Source organism: Puntigrus tetrazona, chromosome 3 (assembly GCF_018831695.1).
Source record: "Puntigrus tetrazona isolate hp1 chromosome 3, ASM1883169v1, whole genome shotgun sequence".
Classification (NCBI taxonomy): Eukaryota; Metazoa; Chordata; class Actinopteri; order Cypriniformes; family Cyprinidae; genus Puntigrus; species Puntigrus tetrazona.
The window spans coordinates 3,939,302-3,955,814 of record NC_056701.1 but is presented as its reverse complement, the minus strand read 5'-3'; the positions used below and the strand labels follow the sequence as shown (position 1 = coordinate 3,955,814).

The 16,513-nt window shown below is 40.7% G+C and overlaps 3 protein-coding genes across 3 annotated transcripts; 2 read left to right on the top strand and 1 right to left on the bottom strand.

Moving 5' to 3' along the window:
• Positions 1 to 1,775: 1,775 nt before the first annotated feature.
• On the top strand, positions 1,776 to 2,996 carry LOC122341029 (NAD(P)(+)--arginine ADP-ribosyltransferase 2-like). The gene is made up of 3 exons (XM_043234328.1): positions 1,776 to 1,913; positions 1,991 to 2,077; positions 2,152 to 2,996. Exons 2-3 carry the CDS (start codon positions 2,033 to 2,035, stop codon positions 2,887 to 2,889), a joined length of 783 nt encoding a protein of 260 aa, XP_043090263.1. The 5' UTR covers positions 1,776 to 1,913; positions 1,991 to 2,032; the 3' UTR covers positions 2,890 to 2,996.
• Positions 2,997 to 5,159: 2,163 nt separating this feature from the next.
• LOC122333504 (atherin-like) lies at positions 5,160 to 7,983 on the bottom strand. The gene is made up of 4 exons (XM_043231164.1): positions 7,797 to 7,983; positions 7,392 to 7,711; positions 6,568 to 6,714; positions 5,160 to 6,054 (listed from the first exon to the last, which is right to left on the bottom strand). Exons 1-4 carry the CDS (start codon positions 7,981 to 7,983, stop codon positions 5,191 to 5,193), a joined length of 1,518 nt encoding a protein of 505 aa, XP_043087099.1. The 3' UTR covers positions 5,160 to 5,190.
• Positions 7,984 to 9,349: 1,366 nt separating this feature from the next.
• On the top strand, positions 9,350 to 13,875 carry LOC122340995 (RNA-binding protein with serine-rich domain 1). Its single transcript, XM_043234278.1, has 7 exons — positions 9,350 to 9,474; positions 10,784 to 10,939; positions 11,023 to 11,214; positions 11,299 to 11,404; positions 12,237 to 12,390; positions 12,933 to 13,074; positions 13,315 to 13,875. Coding segments are annotated over exons 1-7 (858 nt in total). The 5' UTR covers positions 9,350 to 9,472; the 3' UTR covers positions 13,421 to 13,875.
• The last annotated feature ends 2,638 nt before the right edge of the window (positions 13,876 to 16,513 follow it).

The following is a 16,513-nucleotide window of genomic DNA, read 5'->3' as shown; positions in this document are numbered from 1 at the left end:
TGCAAGTGTTAATCGGTTTTGATTAATGTAATTTATGAATATTCATTTTTAATTACTTTTCATCAGGTTGGAGATAGAGAAGAGCTGCTGTCATGCTGGGGTTTTTGTGGTTTTCATTGTGCAGAAGATCGAAGCTTGTCTTTATAAACACCATGACGCTTTAAATGAGCCGCTAAAAGTCTCTTAGGTGTTCACCCCATTGCATAATAAAAAATAAAAAAACTGTTGAGAAAATGTTAAATAAATGTACTAGTCTTCTTAGTAATATGGACTTTACTTCAGTGGGGGAATATTTTTTTTATTGAATTAAGTAAATTAAGCTAAGTTAAATTAATTAATTAATTTATTTTAAGGATAAACTTTTAAAATACGCATGATGTTTTATACATGAAGCCCATATTTTAAATCTAACATGAAAGCACAGACCTTCAAAAGTACTGCATTAAATGTGAAAATTTGTTTTGTGGTCCTATAAATCTGAAAATTGCAAAAAGCACAGCATTTATATATATATATATATATACACATACGAATATATATGTGTATATATGTGCAAGGTTGTGAAAAGGTTTTTGCTCCCTTGTTTTTTTTTCCTACACATTTGTTACAATTCAGATTATTCAGATCATCGAACTATTGAATATTATACAAATGTAACCCAAGCAAACACAAAATGCAGTTTTGAAATAGTGATTTAGCTCATTTTCAAAGACTTCGAGCGCTCAAACTGTGCAAATCGTTTATTGAAACGTATTAAAGTCGTTTGCCATCGTTCACACAACGCACGAGGACTTTTTCCACTTTCACTCTGACGAAGCATCAAACCCGTTCTCACAAAAAAAAAAAAACCATTGCGAGGACGCGTTTCAAAGAAAACACCACGTGTTTGGTCAAACGCTACTAAACCGCTCGGAGGTGATGCGCATTTTCCTCTTAGCAGCTGTTGAAGTCATTATTTTTGTTTTCTTTCTGTGAATAAAATAACATATTCTTGTATTACAGTTAAACCACTGATGGCAGATGGAGTATTTTTACAATGTCTGTCACACTTTTCCAGACTTTGATAGTATTTATTAATACCTATTATTATTATTAATGATATCATTTAAAGCCTCCTAAATATCTTGCATATCTTTTACGGATTTGGAACAGCTTTGGGATGAAATATGAAGCAAAATATAATACATGAACTATATTATAAAGTGATTAATAATACAAAGTGAAATACTGTCTTGTTTTTTTTACTTGGTCCACTGGATCTAAACATGGTCGGATTCTTGGCTTAGCTTCACCAAAACAGACAGAAAAGGTTTTTCTTCAAGGTAAATGCGCCTCTACTGTTACATCTGGTTAGTTTATCTACCTTCTCCTTCAACGTGGAAATAAGCCTATGAGTGAGACCCTTCATAAAGAAATCTAGAGAATAACCAGGCGAAGTAAACGTTTGCGTACAAACCAGTGCGCTCATAATTAAGGTGATGCATTAAAATAATATAAATCTGGAGAACCGTTTTTTGGCGCATGCAACAATCGTCAGACCTAGACGATTGTTAAAGACGCGTGTGGATCTACTGATGTGTGGAGTAGGAAGAACGAATCGCATTTTCCCGCAGGTTCACACGTCCGCGGTCAGAATCAGCTCATCACGAAGTCAAACCTGTTTTCTGGCCCTGACGTGAGAGGAACCGGATGTGTGAAACCACAAATACACCAGACTCTCACAAGCGTTGCATTTTAAAGAGCGTGACGGTTAGGTTAAGATGATGCTCCGTGATCACAGATCAGCCATAAGCCATATAAATAACCCTCCTCTTTACCTTTTCGGCGCCTGAATGCGAGCGACGGACTTTTCTGATCACCTCTGCTCTGACCGCCGTTGCTCGTGGCATTGCTGCAGACTACAGTTTTATCAGGTAATTTTGGGCTCAGTGTAAGTCGAGGTCAGTTAAATGCATAATTGTGAAATCCTGCACTGGTTTTTGCCTTTCAGCGTCCGCTCTCCACTAGATCTGAGGGGTCCGACTGAATCAAGATGATCGTTGAAGCTCTTCTTCTCATTTTAGCTGCTCTAGGACGGGTAAGCTTGTGTCCTCGTGCGAATATCACAGACGTGAATGCATACGATTGATTCTTATGATTCTGTTGCCGCAGGAGCACAGAGCTTTTAAAGAGACGCTTCCACTGGATATGGCACCGTATTCAGTTGACGATCAATATAAGGGTTGCGCAAAGAAAATGGCAAAGCTGGTAGAGACAAAATATTTAGAGAAGGAAATCGACAACTCGGGTGATTTCAAAATCGCATGGAAAAAAGGGAATGAATTTGTCAGGACCCCGAATGACAAACACCTGACAAAGAATCATTTAATCGCCATTTATGTGTACAGCGACACTAACATATACAAGCCTTTTAATCACGACACCCGTCGAGCTAAAAAACTGTACGAAAAGAGGAAATATAAATGGTATTCTCTTCACTTTCTGTTAACAGATGCGATACAGATTCTGAAGAAAACACAAAACTCATGCTATGATACTTATCGTGGTACCAAGGCCGAATTCGATAAGAAACTTCTGAACAAAACCGTTCGGTTCGGCCAGTTTACTTCTTCCTCTCGTGATCAGGAAATAGCCCGGCGTTTTGGAAAAGTGTCTTGTTTTGAAATCTACACGTGTAAAGGAGCGTACGTGGCAGAATACTCCAAGCTTCCTCGCGAGGAGGAGGTCCTGATTCCTCCATACGAGACGTTTAACGTCGCCGACGTCAAGACGAGAGAGACACAGAATAATCTCTGGTGTGACACTGTGTACGTGTTGAAAAGCTCTGGGGAAAGAAGCGACCTCAACTGTGCTCTGTTCGAGAAACCAATCAAGAACGTGCTGAAGTAAGGCGCTGTGCGCTTGAAAAAAAATCATGTATCAGTTCCATGCGAAGATTTTCTGTCCTGTGTAATCTGAAAACCCAACTTTGCTTCGACATAAAATAAATTCAATTACAATATATTATCAGTACATCCAAAATATGTCTCTTCTTGATGAGTTCAATTTGTTTCAGTAAACCTGAACAGAAGCTCACTTGAATATGATATATTTATACTAAGTATCGCGTATGCATACCCAAACTTATTCAGGAGACCGAGAAGAGTTTCTGTTGAGTCTTGTGGTTTTCGTCGTGAAGCTTGCGTTTTTTGTGGACAGCTTTACTAACACCGTGACGCTTTACAAAATGAGCAATGATGTTCGTCTCACTGGCTTGAGTCACAAAATGTATTAGCAGCCGTTAAAGCGCTTTAGAAAAGCTTAACTCTAAGTCGGAGACGTCTTTGGAGCGTACGAGCACATAACACGAGTCTCACTCGTCTTAGACAGAAATTCAAGTTTTTCTTACTTGAAACCACACGGACCTTTATCGTCGGAGACGTTAATATTGGGTAGGATGTGGTCTTTTCCCTAAGCGGAATAGTCGCCAACGTTGCTACCGAGAGTTTACAAATGGACTTAGAAATGGTAGTTCGACACCCGATACCATGTTGAAAGGAAATGAATGACGTACGGTGACTCTCGTTCCTTGATGGAGCATATACGGTAATATGGAAGAGTATTCGATAAGTGTTTTTGGTAAAAAATAAGTGAGCGCATTTTTAAAAAGACCACTTATTTTACATGTAAATCTAACAATAATCATATGTGCGTGTTTCCATTGAGGCTAGCTAATGCTTTCAACTGAGAAATAAATGATTTTTTTATTTATTTTTATTATATAAAGCTAAAAGTGTTAGCAGACTAAGCTGGGGTAGGTACAACGTTCACATACTTGCAAAGAATACCTCAGGGCCCGCCCTAACCTTCATGGGACCCCAAGCAGAATTATATTTAGGGGCCCCTAAGTGCCGCCAGTATGACTGGTTATTGTCAAAGCTTGTTTATTCACACAAATCTAACGCCCGTGATCAGTTTAGCGTTGTAGCGCTGCTTGCTTCATACTATTGATAGATATTAAAGAGCAGAGAGCATCCGTAAAACTCTCCATCTCTATCTAGCTAATTGAGGCATAACGATATTGAAATATAACAGCACCCAAAACGTAGGAGCTCTCCAGACCCCTTTAATTCAAAAACAAAGTTGTGCACGACTTTCTCGTCATGCATAGCCACAAGTTGTTTTAGATCATCACTGTTACACTGTATAGTGACAGGAAATTATTCACATCAAAAATTAGGTTGTGATTTACAGCTCTCTGTTGAGTACCAGAATAACATTTGAACGATGTTAACCCACGGACACAAACCCGCTCTGAAAACTTACTTCAGAGGTGGTCAAATGCGTTAATGTGATATATATTAATAAATACATTACATAGACGGCTCAAAGATTCAATTAAGAGAACGCATACCCGACTCACGGATGCAACTTAAGGCGCGATCGCGAGGAAGTACGATTCTGTGCCAAAAAAAAATCGATTTTTGAAGGCTAACATTGAAACGACTCACTGAAACGCCTTTTAAATTTCCCCCAGATTTGAGTTTCTTTTAAAATGAAAAACCGGTCTTATAGTGCCATCTAGGCTAATAAACGAGTTCATAGCGCGACTCACCTGAAAGCGGTTTTCTCTTAAATTATTATTTTTTTTAAATTAAAGAAGTGCAAGTAGGATTCAACAGCTCGCAAGCCACAAGGTTCGATTCTGATATGCATTAAAATGAACGTTCTCTCTAAATTTCCCGTGTTTAGCAGATATTCAATAATTGCAATTCGATAACTAAACGGTCAATGACTAACGACTTCGGATTTAATCAATAGGCTGGAGCGATTCTCCGCTTAAACACGAGAGAAGAACTTTAGCCAGAGCAGATTCGACTACATAAAGAGCTTAAAATATCATCTTGCTGTGATGCTGGGGGCCAGAATCGACGCAATGCGGTCTCAAATGTTTTTTTATAACGCAAATACATACTCCTTAGGACATAAAGACCTAAAATGAAACCGGTGTAAAATACGGGACCTTTAAAGAAATGCATAAACAACGTCTACTGATATTTATTCTCATTTCATATAAAAAAAGACAAAATTACTGTATACAATTAAATAAAACGACAATTTTTTTACTTGCAACGAGTTTCCATCTCTGGGAAGCGAAAACTGTCGCGTACAATAAAACGCACCGTAACCCAAACGGTCCAGATTTTTTTTTCAGACGTTCTCCACCTTAATGATGTTCAGCTCGGGCTCGTGCGGGGAAACCGGAAGACTGGAGGACTGGTTGGGAGGGCTGCAGGCCTGGAAGGACCCGTCCGCGCCAGTCGAGGGCATGTCTACGGACGACTTATCCATCCCCGGGAAGGAGTCTGTGTACTGGGGCGCAAACGTTTGAGTGTGTGCTTGCGCGAAGGCCGGCGCGCGCGCTTGAGCGTGGGTGAACGGGGGCCCGCCGGAGGTCGGGCACTGCTGGAAGCCGTTCATGCTGGGCGGGCTGAGCTGGTCCAGAGAAAACACCTCGATGCTCTCCAGACCGGAATCGTGGATTTCGTTGTATCGCGTCTGAGCTTGGCTGCACTGAGCGTAAGCGCCCTGAGCGCTCGCCGCCTGGCCGAAGGGCGCCGAGGAGGCCAGGGAGCAAGACGCCGGGAGCGCCGGCGCCGACGTGGACCGCAGCGGCTCGAATTTGGAAGCGAGATCTTGCAGGGTGCCGAGGATCTGTTTCTGGACTTGAGTCTGCTGGGCTTGTTCTCTCTCCAAGCGGGCCTGGTGGTCCACCATCATCCTCAGAGCCAGTCCCAAACTTCTCAGCTCGGAGCCCAGCAGCTGGATCTGCTCCTGCAGGCCGCTCGCGACTCCGGGGTCCAGGCCGCTCCGCTGGGGAGGAGGCGAGGGCTGGTTGCTCGCGTTCTGGACTCGCGCAGGGGGCGCCGGGTTCTGGGATGTTGTCCCAGCCGAGGAGGAGGGGTCGGGCAGGCGGATGCCGACGCGCGGAGGCTGCTGTGGGGCGCGAACGGGAACGCCAACGCGCTGGTGCATCCACCTCCTGTGAGGATTGGCTCCTTGGTGCAATGATCTCTGCGAGAGAAAGCAATAAATAACTGGTTAGGACAGATACTCACAACTATTGGAAAGTTTAGGGCATCTGAGGGTGCAAAAAATCTAATCAACTTTAAAATTGTCCAAATTAAGTCATTAGCAATGCAGATTACTAATCAAAACTTTGATATATTAACGGTAGGATACGTACAATTTAATTCATGCTCACCCCATGCTTTTATGGCTGGTTTTGTGGTAACATATATTTCACGTTTTATATTTTAATTGTCATATATTGTCGTTATTTGATGTATATTTCTGTTGTGTTTATTTTTACATTTAAATAAACACACAGTCTTGGAATGCACCAGAATGAATGAAACGTCGATATTACAAATTTAAAAATATATTTCATTAAGTTAAATCCTTATTCTCGTACTCTCCCTCTTCCCTGATGACATTTACCGGTGCGGGGGGCGGAACCAACCCGTCAATCACAGGAGATCCACCAATAGCAAACCAAGTAATTACCGATGCCGTTTCACGACTCACTATGTTTGGAGGTCTGGCTGTGGTCAGGTCATAAGATGATGTCTGGGGTAAAGCAAGCTTTCTGCCTTCAGATCCGGGGAAACAAGCTGGGTCTCGTCTCACTGACAGGGACATCTGCTGGCCGCTCTGAGGAACGCTGTCTCTGACCTTCACAAAACACAGTTATTAAGTTATAAAAAAAAACATAGCCATAAAAATTTTAGTGAACTCACAAAAACAAGTTTTCATTATTAAAAATAGTTTTAAGTGTTTTTAATAAATGTTATATAATTTGTTTTTCCTCGACTAAAGTGCATTATCCTGTAATTTAATTTTAATTACTGCGACAGTAATTTTTTTACAGCTTTTTGCATTACATTCATGAGAGGTGTGATGTGCTTAATTATGATGACAATATCAATATCACGCCGATATTCATTTATCTAATTTATTAGTATTAAATCATTCTATTAAGCTGATTTGATGCTTGATGTTTGTCGATGCTAAAAAGTATTTGCTGCCTAATACTGATAAAAACGGTGATGATAAGCCCAGGATTCTTTAAATGGAAAGCTCAAAATGACAGTATTTATTTAAAATTAATTAGAAATAAATACATTTTAGTAACACTGCAAATGGTCACTTTTGATTAATTTAATGCACCTTTGCTAAATAAAAGTAAAAAAAAAAAAAATATATATATATATATATATATATATATATATATATATATATATTTTTTTTTTTTTTTTTTTTATTATTATAATTATTTATTCATTTTTTTAAACCTAACTGACCACACCCTTTTGAACAGTGGTGTCTGTATCTCAGTGCACTCCACCCACCCGTGCTCTGTGGAGCAAAGCCTTGTCCAGCAGTCGTTTGCGAGCCACTAGCACAGGATTGGCAGGTGAAGGAGCGTGCCGTCGTCTCGTGTAATTAGCAGCACTCATCGCTCCGGCCCCCACTCCGGAGCGTGGCCCCTGGACGCCAGCGTGCTGCGCGCCCTGAGCCAACGAGGTGACGCTGACAATCCGGATATCCTCATCCTTCTCCCTGCCTTGAGCCTCTCTCATGCCCGCCGAACCCGTCCCAGACGACGGCCCTCCCCTCCCGTCGGAGGACGCCGCGGCCTGCTGGGAGGCGGCGACTCGAGAGAGGCTTCCTGAGGAGGTTCCTCAGCTGCTGATCGCTCCAGCCGGCCGGCCGGGTCTCGGAGCAGCCCGCCTCCCTCGCCGGCGCCGGGTGACCGCTGTTCCCAGCTGCTCCGTCCTCCTTTCGAGCTCTCCCCTGAAACTCCTTCAGGAAAAGGTAGATGGCCTGCGCGGACACCTTGATGTTCTCCAGCTCCAGCACGGCTTTGATCTTCCGGAAGCTCAGGCCTGCTTCCCGCAGCTCCACCACCTTGCGCTTGGCGGCGTCGTCCAGTCTGCCCATGCTGGACACCACAGGACTGACACTAGAGAGCCGGCTCAAGCAGATCCTGAAACCAAAGCAGGATAGACACGGTTTTGACTTTTTCATTTTGTGTCTCTGCTGTGTTGTCAGAATGTAGGGTTAGCAGATCTTCAATAATTCATTAAATCATTAGTAAGATGCACTTTGTTTGTGTTAAAACTGAACCTACATAAAAAAAAAAAAAAAAATATATATATATATATATATATATATATATATATATATATATATATATATATATATATATATATACACACACACACACATATATATATATATATATATATATATATTTTTTTTAATAAAAATAATTTAACAAGAATAAAATACCTTGCACACACAGACACACACAAATAAAACAAAACAAAGCACACAAATCAATTACTGATTACATTTATTGATCGAATTTATTATATTACCTTAATAATACTCATTGATATATAAATATAACTGTTGCAATAATTTTTTGCATAAAGTATTGCGTTATTTAATAAAAGGCTATTATTAAAGAATTTTAGATTACATAAATAAAACAAACAAAAAAATTTATAAAAACAAAAATAAATGTGTGTGTGTAGAAACTTTTATTTTGGATGTGATTAATCGTTTGACAATTTATATATATTTACACACACATTATATATATATAATGTATATATATATATATACATTATATATATACACATATATACACACACACATACACACAAACACATTTATTTTCAAACAAACAATACTAAAAACTATTTTCAAAGATTTATTCCCGTCTGAAACATTATAGTATTACTGTTGGAAATAATACACAAAAATCAGGCAGGCATTGTTGCCCGTGTGTGTACACATGCATATGCTTACTGCCTATTATTTGTTCATATTTCAAACAGTAATGTTAACAACATTTCAAACAGTTTTTAGCTGGTGTGCCAGTCTGACAAGTGCCCCAAACCCCAGGAACACAGACCACCAGGACCAGCTAACCACCTCAGACTGGTTTAAGCGGTTTTGCCAAAAAGGTTACACCAGGTGCCATTTACCCAAAAAACTACCAGCTTCTGATTTTCTGGCAGGGAATCTCAAATTGAGATTCGAGCAGCGGCGGCGGCGCACAGGGATCCGGCGCACTAATAAAAACACAATGGAATCCAAGCATCTCTCACCTACTGCGACTTTGCTCTTCTGTTATCTGTGTTTAAAGCGACGATCTGCTTCATTGTGAAGTCACATGACAACGCTCGCGTGCGTATCCGTGGCGCGCGTCCGATATCGCCGACGCAACAACGTTATGTACCGTTTAGGTCGAAACGCACACATTAGTGGCTTACTTTATGACCGTTGCGTTGACGCACGGCCCGCCCCCTCGCGCCCGTCGCAGGATCCGTGTCGTCACTCCCGCGTCTTCGCGCAAACGTCGTAAAGACGCGACGGTAGTTACGCACGGCGTTGAGTGTGTAGCGCTTGCCCATTCATCATGTAAGTTTGAATCTTTATTTTGGCTAGCGTTTGTGATCTGGGAATGGTTTTGCGTCGTGTACGAGGTTGCCTGCACGCAGAGAGATGCCAGCGGCGTTTATTATGAGCAAATTTCGACATTATGCCTGGTCGGGTTCGATATCGGCGGGATTAGCATTAACGTTAGCACCCCGCGTTGAATGAACCGAATCAATAACGTTAAACGTACTTTCTTTAAAACAAAAAATCCGACAATGTTAGTGATTTATCTTATCTATCTGTACTACAATATTTTTTTTTGCGTTTTTTTAGTTAAAGTTAGTGATTTCCACGGCGATCATGTGTTAGTCTGCACATCGCATGTCTTTGAATGATGCACGCTAACGCTAAATGCGTGATTTTTAACGTTACTGCTTGGTTAAAAATATTGTTTTATATTTTGGATTGCTCTAAACCGTATGATTTTCATGTGGTGAAACAAAGTAAATGTAAAAAATTCTTTCTAATAGTTGTTTACGATGATAATTCCTTTTAAAATATCTATCTACCTATAATATTGTGCACGGTTTTATCTTTGTTTCTGTGCATTTATCTATACATAAAATTAAATGCAAATAAAATACTGTGTGTGTATGTATGTATGTATGTGTGTGTATATATATATATATATATATATATATATATATATATATATATATATATATATATATATATTTATTTATTTATTTATTTATTTATTTTGGACTGAAATTTTTAAAATAGTAATAATAATCAAAAAAAAAAAAACAGCAACTAGATCATTAGAAAGTTTTAGGAAACTTCTTTCTTTTGAGGAGCCAATTGTGGTTAGTAATAGTAACTTTAACCATCTCATTCATCTTTTGTGAATAATTTCGGTTCTGTGAAACAGTTTTAAGATTTCTTTTCCCATTGGTAATTCGCTACAAAATTTTATACAAGTTTTGATTACTAAAGTACGAAATTACAATAAGGAGAGTCGTAATAAAGGACTCTATTGGAGAGCTTATTGTGGGTATTAATAATCATTTAACTAATAATTTCTGTCATGTCTGTTGCTGCTCATGCTAAGGACGTTTTATGCTCTCTACTTCACAGTAAATAATCTCCCGGTAAATAATTTCCCTTATAAAGTGTTCCCCCAGCTTTAGGCTTTTAATGAAACGTGTGAAAAGGCAGCGCATGTGTGATTTTAAACATGACGCTTACGTTTAAGCTGTGAAGAGAGTAAAGCCGCTATACATTTTTGCGACAGCTCGCTAGTTTGCGAGACGCAGGCTATTTTAAATAAATGTGACCCTCTTTCGCACAGGGCTCCATCACCGACCAAGCGCAGAGAGCGTTCGGAGGACAAACCCAGGGAGCGTGGGAAGGAGAAGGCCGCTGGGAAAGAGGGAGCTGAGAAGGAGCGAGGCCGAGACAAGATCCGCAAGCGCCGCAGCAACTCCACCGGCAGCAGCAGCAGCAGGTCTGATGGGACGGAGTTCAGGTTCGTGTCCACGTCATGCTTTGACCCTTCCCTAATCGTGTGTGCGCTCTCTCGGCCCTCAGATCCAGGTCTAGCTCCAGCTCCAGCAGCAGCTCTGGGTCCAGCTCGGGCTCCTCCAGCGGGTCCAGCTCGTCTTCCGGTTCCAGCCGCTCCGGGTCGTCCAGTTCCTCTCGTTCCTCTAGCTCGTCCGGGTCCTCCGGCTCTCCCAGCCCGAGCCGCCGTCGCCACGACAACCGACGCCGCTCTCGATCAAAGTAGGTTCTGGGCTTTTTGACCCAAGCGCTTCATTCGTGACGGGAACCGGGCATGGCACTTGCTTAAATTGTGCTTTCTACCAGGTCCAAATCACAAAAACGGACTGATGAGAAGGAGAGGAAGAGGAGGAGCCCGAGCCCCAAACCAACCAAGCTTCATCTGGGAAGACTCACCAGGAACGTAACCAAGGTGCAGTCAAAGTCTTTAAGATCTTTGAAACGTACCCGAGTGCAGCTCTTAAAAAGTAAAAGTGTTTACTTAGCTTACGATTAAACTTTAGGAAACTCTGTAATGATGTTTATTTTGCGTAATAAAGAGCTTATTCTAATGCGAGAGATGTCTCAGAATGCTGGCTGTTTCTATAGCAACCGTTTTATTCAGAAGGCGGGGCTTCTTTTGATTGATCGGCCATTTTGGGTCAAATTGGCGTTTCTCATTCAGTCGCTTTTATTAAATATCGATATTCTAGATGTTGTCATGATCCAAAATTTTGTAGACGCTACCACTAAAGTATATGAATGATTACTTAATTTATGTAACCAAATTAAAGCGAGATGTGGCAGTTTATTTCATTACACTTTACACTTTGTATCTGTAGATCTCCGTTTCATTGTCTTTTACATAAACTAAAATTTCCAGCTTTATTCCTGTCAGTATTCTGTTGGTTTTTAAAGGAGGTTTTCTTCATATAATACAACATTTTATTGCTAAAACCGTGACGTTTGACAGTATTTTCCGATTTATAAGGATGATAGTGATATGCAAAATTTCCTTGTAAAACCTTTAGCACTAAGGCTTCCTAATTGGCTTCGTACACGTTCAGTAATGAATGCAAACCGGTGCAAAACAATATCATTTCTATTAATCTGGTCTGAATATGATCACGTTTGCACATGCATTTTTAAAAATGACTTATTTGAACGTGTTGAGGTGTTGGGGCTCCGGTACGTATTCTCACTTCATTACTCATCTCTGCTGTATCGCTTTTTGTCAATCTGCTTCTGTACTTGATTTCCTGTAGGAACACATTCAAGAGATCTTCTCGACGTACGGCAAGATCAAGATGATTGATATGCCTCCAGACCGTTTGCACCCGAATCTGTCAAAGGGTTATGCTTATGTGGAATATGAGTCTCCAGAGGACGCCCAGAAAGCCCTCAAACACATGGATGGAGGTGTGTGTGTGTGTGTGTGTGTGTGTGTGTGTGTGTGTGGCTAGTTATTCCTCATTTTCAGTTCAGCTTGATGTATTACTTCAACGCCTGAAATCAGCTTTAATAAAGTTAGGGTTTCTTTGGGACTTATTCTGCCTTTTCATGAAATAAGGCATTAAACCTGAGAAGAATGTCTCAGATTCATCCTAGCATGACGATCAATTAATATCTTGCTCAATGCTTCTGTTTTCCAATGCAACTATAGGTTAAGCCACCTCAAATGTTTAACTGAGATTCAAAATTTATGAAGTTTGGTTTTGAGAAACAGAACAGAATTAAACGAGATTATACATTTTTTTTGTGTGTGTATAAAATGATAAAGGCTTGCCTGGAAGCGTTGCTAATATAGCTCATTCATAAATGTCTGGAAACGCTGTTAACAGACCATTTTAATACACAAACGAACTTACCAAAAACTTTGAGGCAGAAAAAAATAAAAGCAAAACTATCCTAGCATTGAGTTCACTGTCGGGGATTTTTAACCCTCTCGTTGCTGTCCTCAGGTCAGATAGACGGTCAGGAAATCACAGCCACGGCCGTCCTGGCCCAGAGGATACGCCCCGGCCCGAGAAGACCGTCTCCTCCGCGCCGCATGCCTCCTCCACCTCCCATGTGGCGCCGTACGCCGCCTCGCATGAGGAGAAGGTAGGCTTTTCTAACGTATTTTAGTCCTGCCGGCACGCTGTGCTTTCTGGGAACCAATCCATACAATCCTAAATTTAATTTTACCCCTCACTTGGCATCTGCCTGCGACCTGTCCTTTCCCCTCACATTCCTGTTTATTCGTCCTCGCGCAGTAGGCGGCCCTCCTCTTTATGTCTTATCAGGTAATTAGCGAGCCTGTGATTCATCTTTGCCAGAGCTGACGCTCTGTCCTTTCCGCAGGTCTCGGTCTCCACGGCGACGCTCGCCCGTGAGGAGACGCTCTCGCTCCAGGTCTCCGGGACGCAGGCGACATCGTTCCCGCTCCAGCTCCAACTCGTCCCGTTAGCGAGATGCTCCATTCTCACCGGCGGCTTTTCTTTTTGGCCCGCTCATATTTTAGTTGGATATGATCGATAAATAGTCCAATTGTTTTCCCTTTTGTCTAGTCCCTCAGGATTGTGTGTAAACCCAGTCTCATAACATCTATGTTAGGGTGGATGTTGGCTTTTTATTATTTCTGTGTTCGTACGCTCACTGGGTGTGTGCTAGATAATGTTTTTTTTTTTTCTCTTTTTGTAATGTGCTTTTGTTCTGAGAAATCCGGCTTTTTACCGTTTCGTCAAAGGGGTTAAAAAGCAGAACTTGTTTTTATCCAAAAAGTTAACATTTTGCCGAATGGCTCGTTTGTTACATCAGCTGTTCCGCAAAAAGTTCCTCAAGATCGCCTTCTAATCCTGAAAAATCGAATGATCCGTAAGTTTGGAAACGCAATGTCAATAAACCAGTTTAACAAAAAAAAAATGCTGCTGTTTTCTGTTTTCTTGCTTAAAAAAAACGCACATTTTCCTGAATGTCGAGTTCTTTTAACCTCGCAAAGCCTGAAATATGAAAACATAGCATATGTTTATAAATGGAATAGTATAATAGTTTAATTAACCTTGTATAAAAGGCTTTTTGTTATAGTTTTCTTATAATATGAAGGATCAAGCATCATAAAAAGGCTTTGTAAGTGCACCAGTACAAATATGACGTTCTTGTCTACTCCGTTTGTAAAGTTCAGATGAGACTAGCTCAAAAAAAAAAAAACATCAGTGCCCAAATACTGCAAAGACTTGACCTCGTCCGCCATTAAGATCAATGGGAATGCCGAAGTCCGTATCTACTTTGAGGAAAAATATGTTTCTCTCTGAAGAGCCCTCCGAAATAATTGGTCACTGGCGAAATCATAAAATACAGTGACATTCGCGCAATGAGTGCTAAACCTGCTCAGCTGGGCTTCTGCGCCCGCCGCTTTATCCAGTCATTAACATGGACATTAAAACAGCGCTTTATCAGCGGCCGATCCCCGGGGCTGACAAGCCCAGACGCTCGCGTTCGGAAATGAGCTTCTGTGTTTGTGGCCTGCTGGAGATTGACTCGTATGTGTCAAGGGTAATGAGGCATGTTGGGTCGCAAGCTTGTGTCTGTCAGGGACAATAAACGGTAAGCAGTAGTGAGAATCGTGAAAAAAATCGGCTGCGGATGCACGAGGTTTAACGCGAAGTGATGGATTGTGATCCACGTCGCATTGATTTTGTTGGCGAGTTTGCTTGTGGACCGGTTAAATGTACTAATTACTTCGAGTAACTTGAGCGCCGTACCCAAGAGCGCCGACGTTATTGATCAGGAAGGTGATCTAGCTACTGATGAGTTATTACCGGCCTTTAACGCGTTCACCGGGTTGGCGCTTTCACGTCTACGACTCGCCTTCGAATCATAAACTTCGGACACTGAAAGTAGGTAAAAGGTGATACGTTTTTAATGATTAACGTGTTCAAGAAAATATACATCGGAAATACTTGCATGCTATTTTCCATAACATACAGTACATTCACTGGAAATACACAAATACATTCACTTGGCCTACGTAGAGAAAGTTTCACTGCTGATCAGCCAAACGTCTTAAAGGAACGGTAAAAAGATGGCTATATACTGGAAACGTTGCACATATGCTTCATATCCGATCGTATACATTCATTCTTGTACACATATCACAGCCTACATGACTTAATCGAATAAAACAAGTACATTATTGTGCTCAAAAATAAACACTTTAGTGTCTCTTAGGCCGCTTGAGCAGAACCCATCAAAAGAGATTAAAGGATCAGGAAACGTATATATATCTTACCCCCTTATTTGTTATTTTTTGCATGAAGGCTGATCGTGGCTTTAAATGATCTGTCGTATCAATACGTTGGCAGTAATGTCCAAATATATAAGCTTTATGATTGTTCAGAGAAAAGGAAAACATTTATTATTGTTTTCCGATGGGGCCCTTTATGCGGCGGCCTCAAAACAGTACACGAACACAGAAGTCACGCTTAAAAATGTACAAACCTTTTTTGCATTGTACGAAATATTCAGACTTGGGTCGCCATACTTTTCAGTCGCCACTCCGGCTTCTATATACATCGTTTTTTTTTTTTTTTGCAATTCGTTCATAAACGCTCCCTTCAATAGCGTTGTGTGAATAATGTCGACGAAAAAGGGCAGAGGCAAATGCGGCGGAAACAAATAAATATGATGCACCGTACAGACACTTCAGCAGCACCTCGACGTCCTAGTCTACAGTTTTGCTTAATTTGTATTCTGCACATATCTAGCGTACAATATTACACGTTTGTGCCTCGCGGGTTACACGGGTTAACCTTAAAGTCGCCAGTTACAAGGCTCCTGAACACGTTCCCGTCTGCTGAGCGAGTAAAACAACTCTTTCGTAAGACTTTACATTACAGGGTCCATATTAATAGAGTTAATTACAGTAGCATGAACAATCAGTATGCATAATTACAGGCTGCTCCACAAAATAATTGCATATTAAGAGCATTTTGATTACCGTTACACACAATTCATATAGTTACGAAACCCATGAAATCGAATGCAGATACATTGACGTGTTTCCCATTGGGCCGGATTGTCTGTTTAATTTGTCCTGCTTTTAATTTAACACACAGTTTGCTACTTTGATATTGCTAGTAAGGTTCAGTTACTGGTTCAGTTCTTTTGTTCAGTTTGTACTCGTTCAGTGGGTTTAACTAATACAATTAATACAACGCACTATCAGGGTACGTTCAGTGCCAGTAGTAAATGATTACACGTATTATATAGATTATATTATGTTTTATAATATAGAATGGCCATGTAAATTAATTTGCAACCCGTGCATCTGAATATTGGTGGGAAAAGCGGCCAGTTTGATGACAGGACTTCTGTTGTTTTCATTTTGTTGTTTTTTTTGTCATTTTATTAATCTTCGTTCACATGACATAGGGATTCCCAAACTTTTATGTCAGTCAAATAAAATATTTACTTGAAGACCCTGAGATTTAAATCGAAATATAAATAATTAATATGTAAAATAAATAGGGCTGTCAAACGATTAATTGCATCCAAAATAATT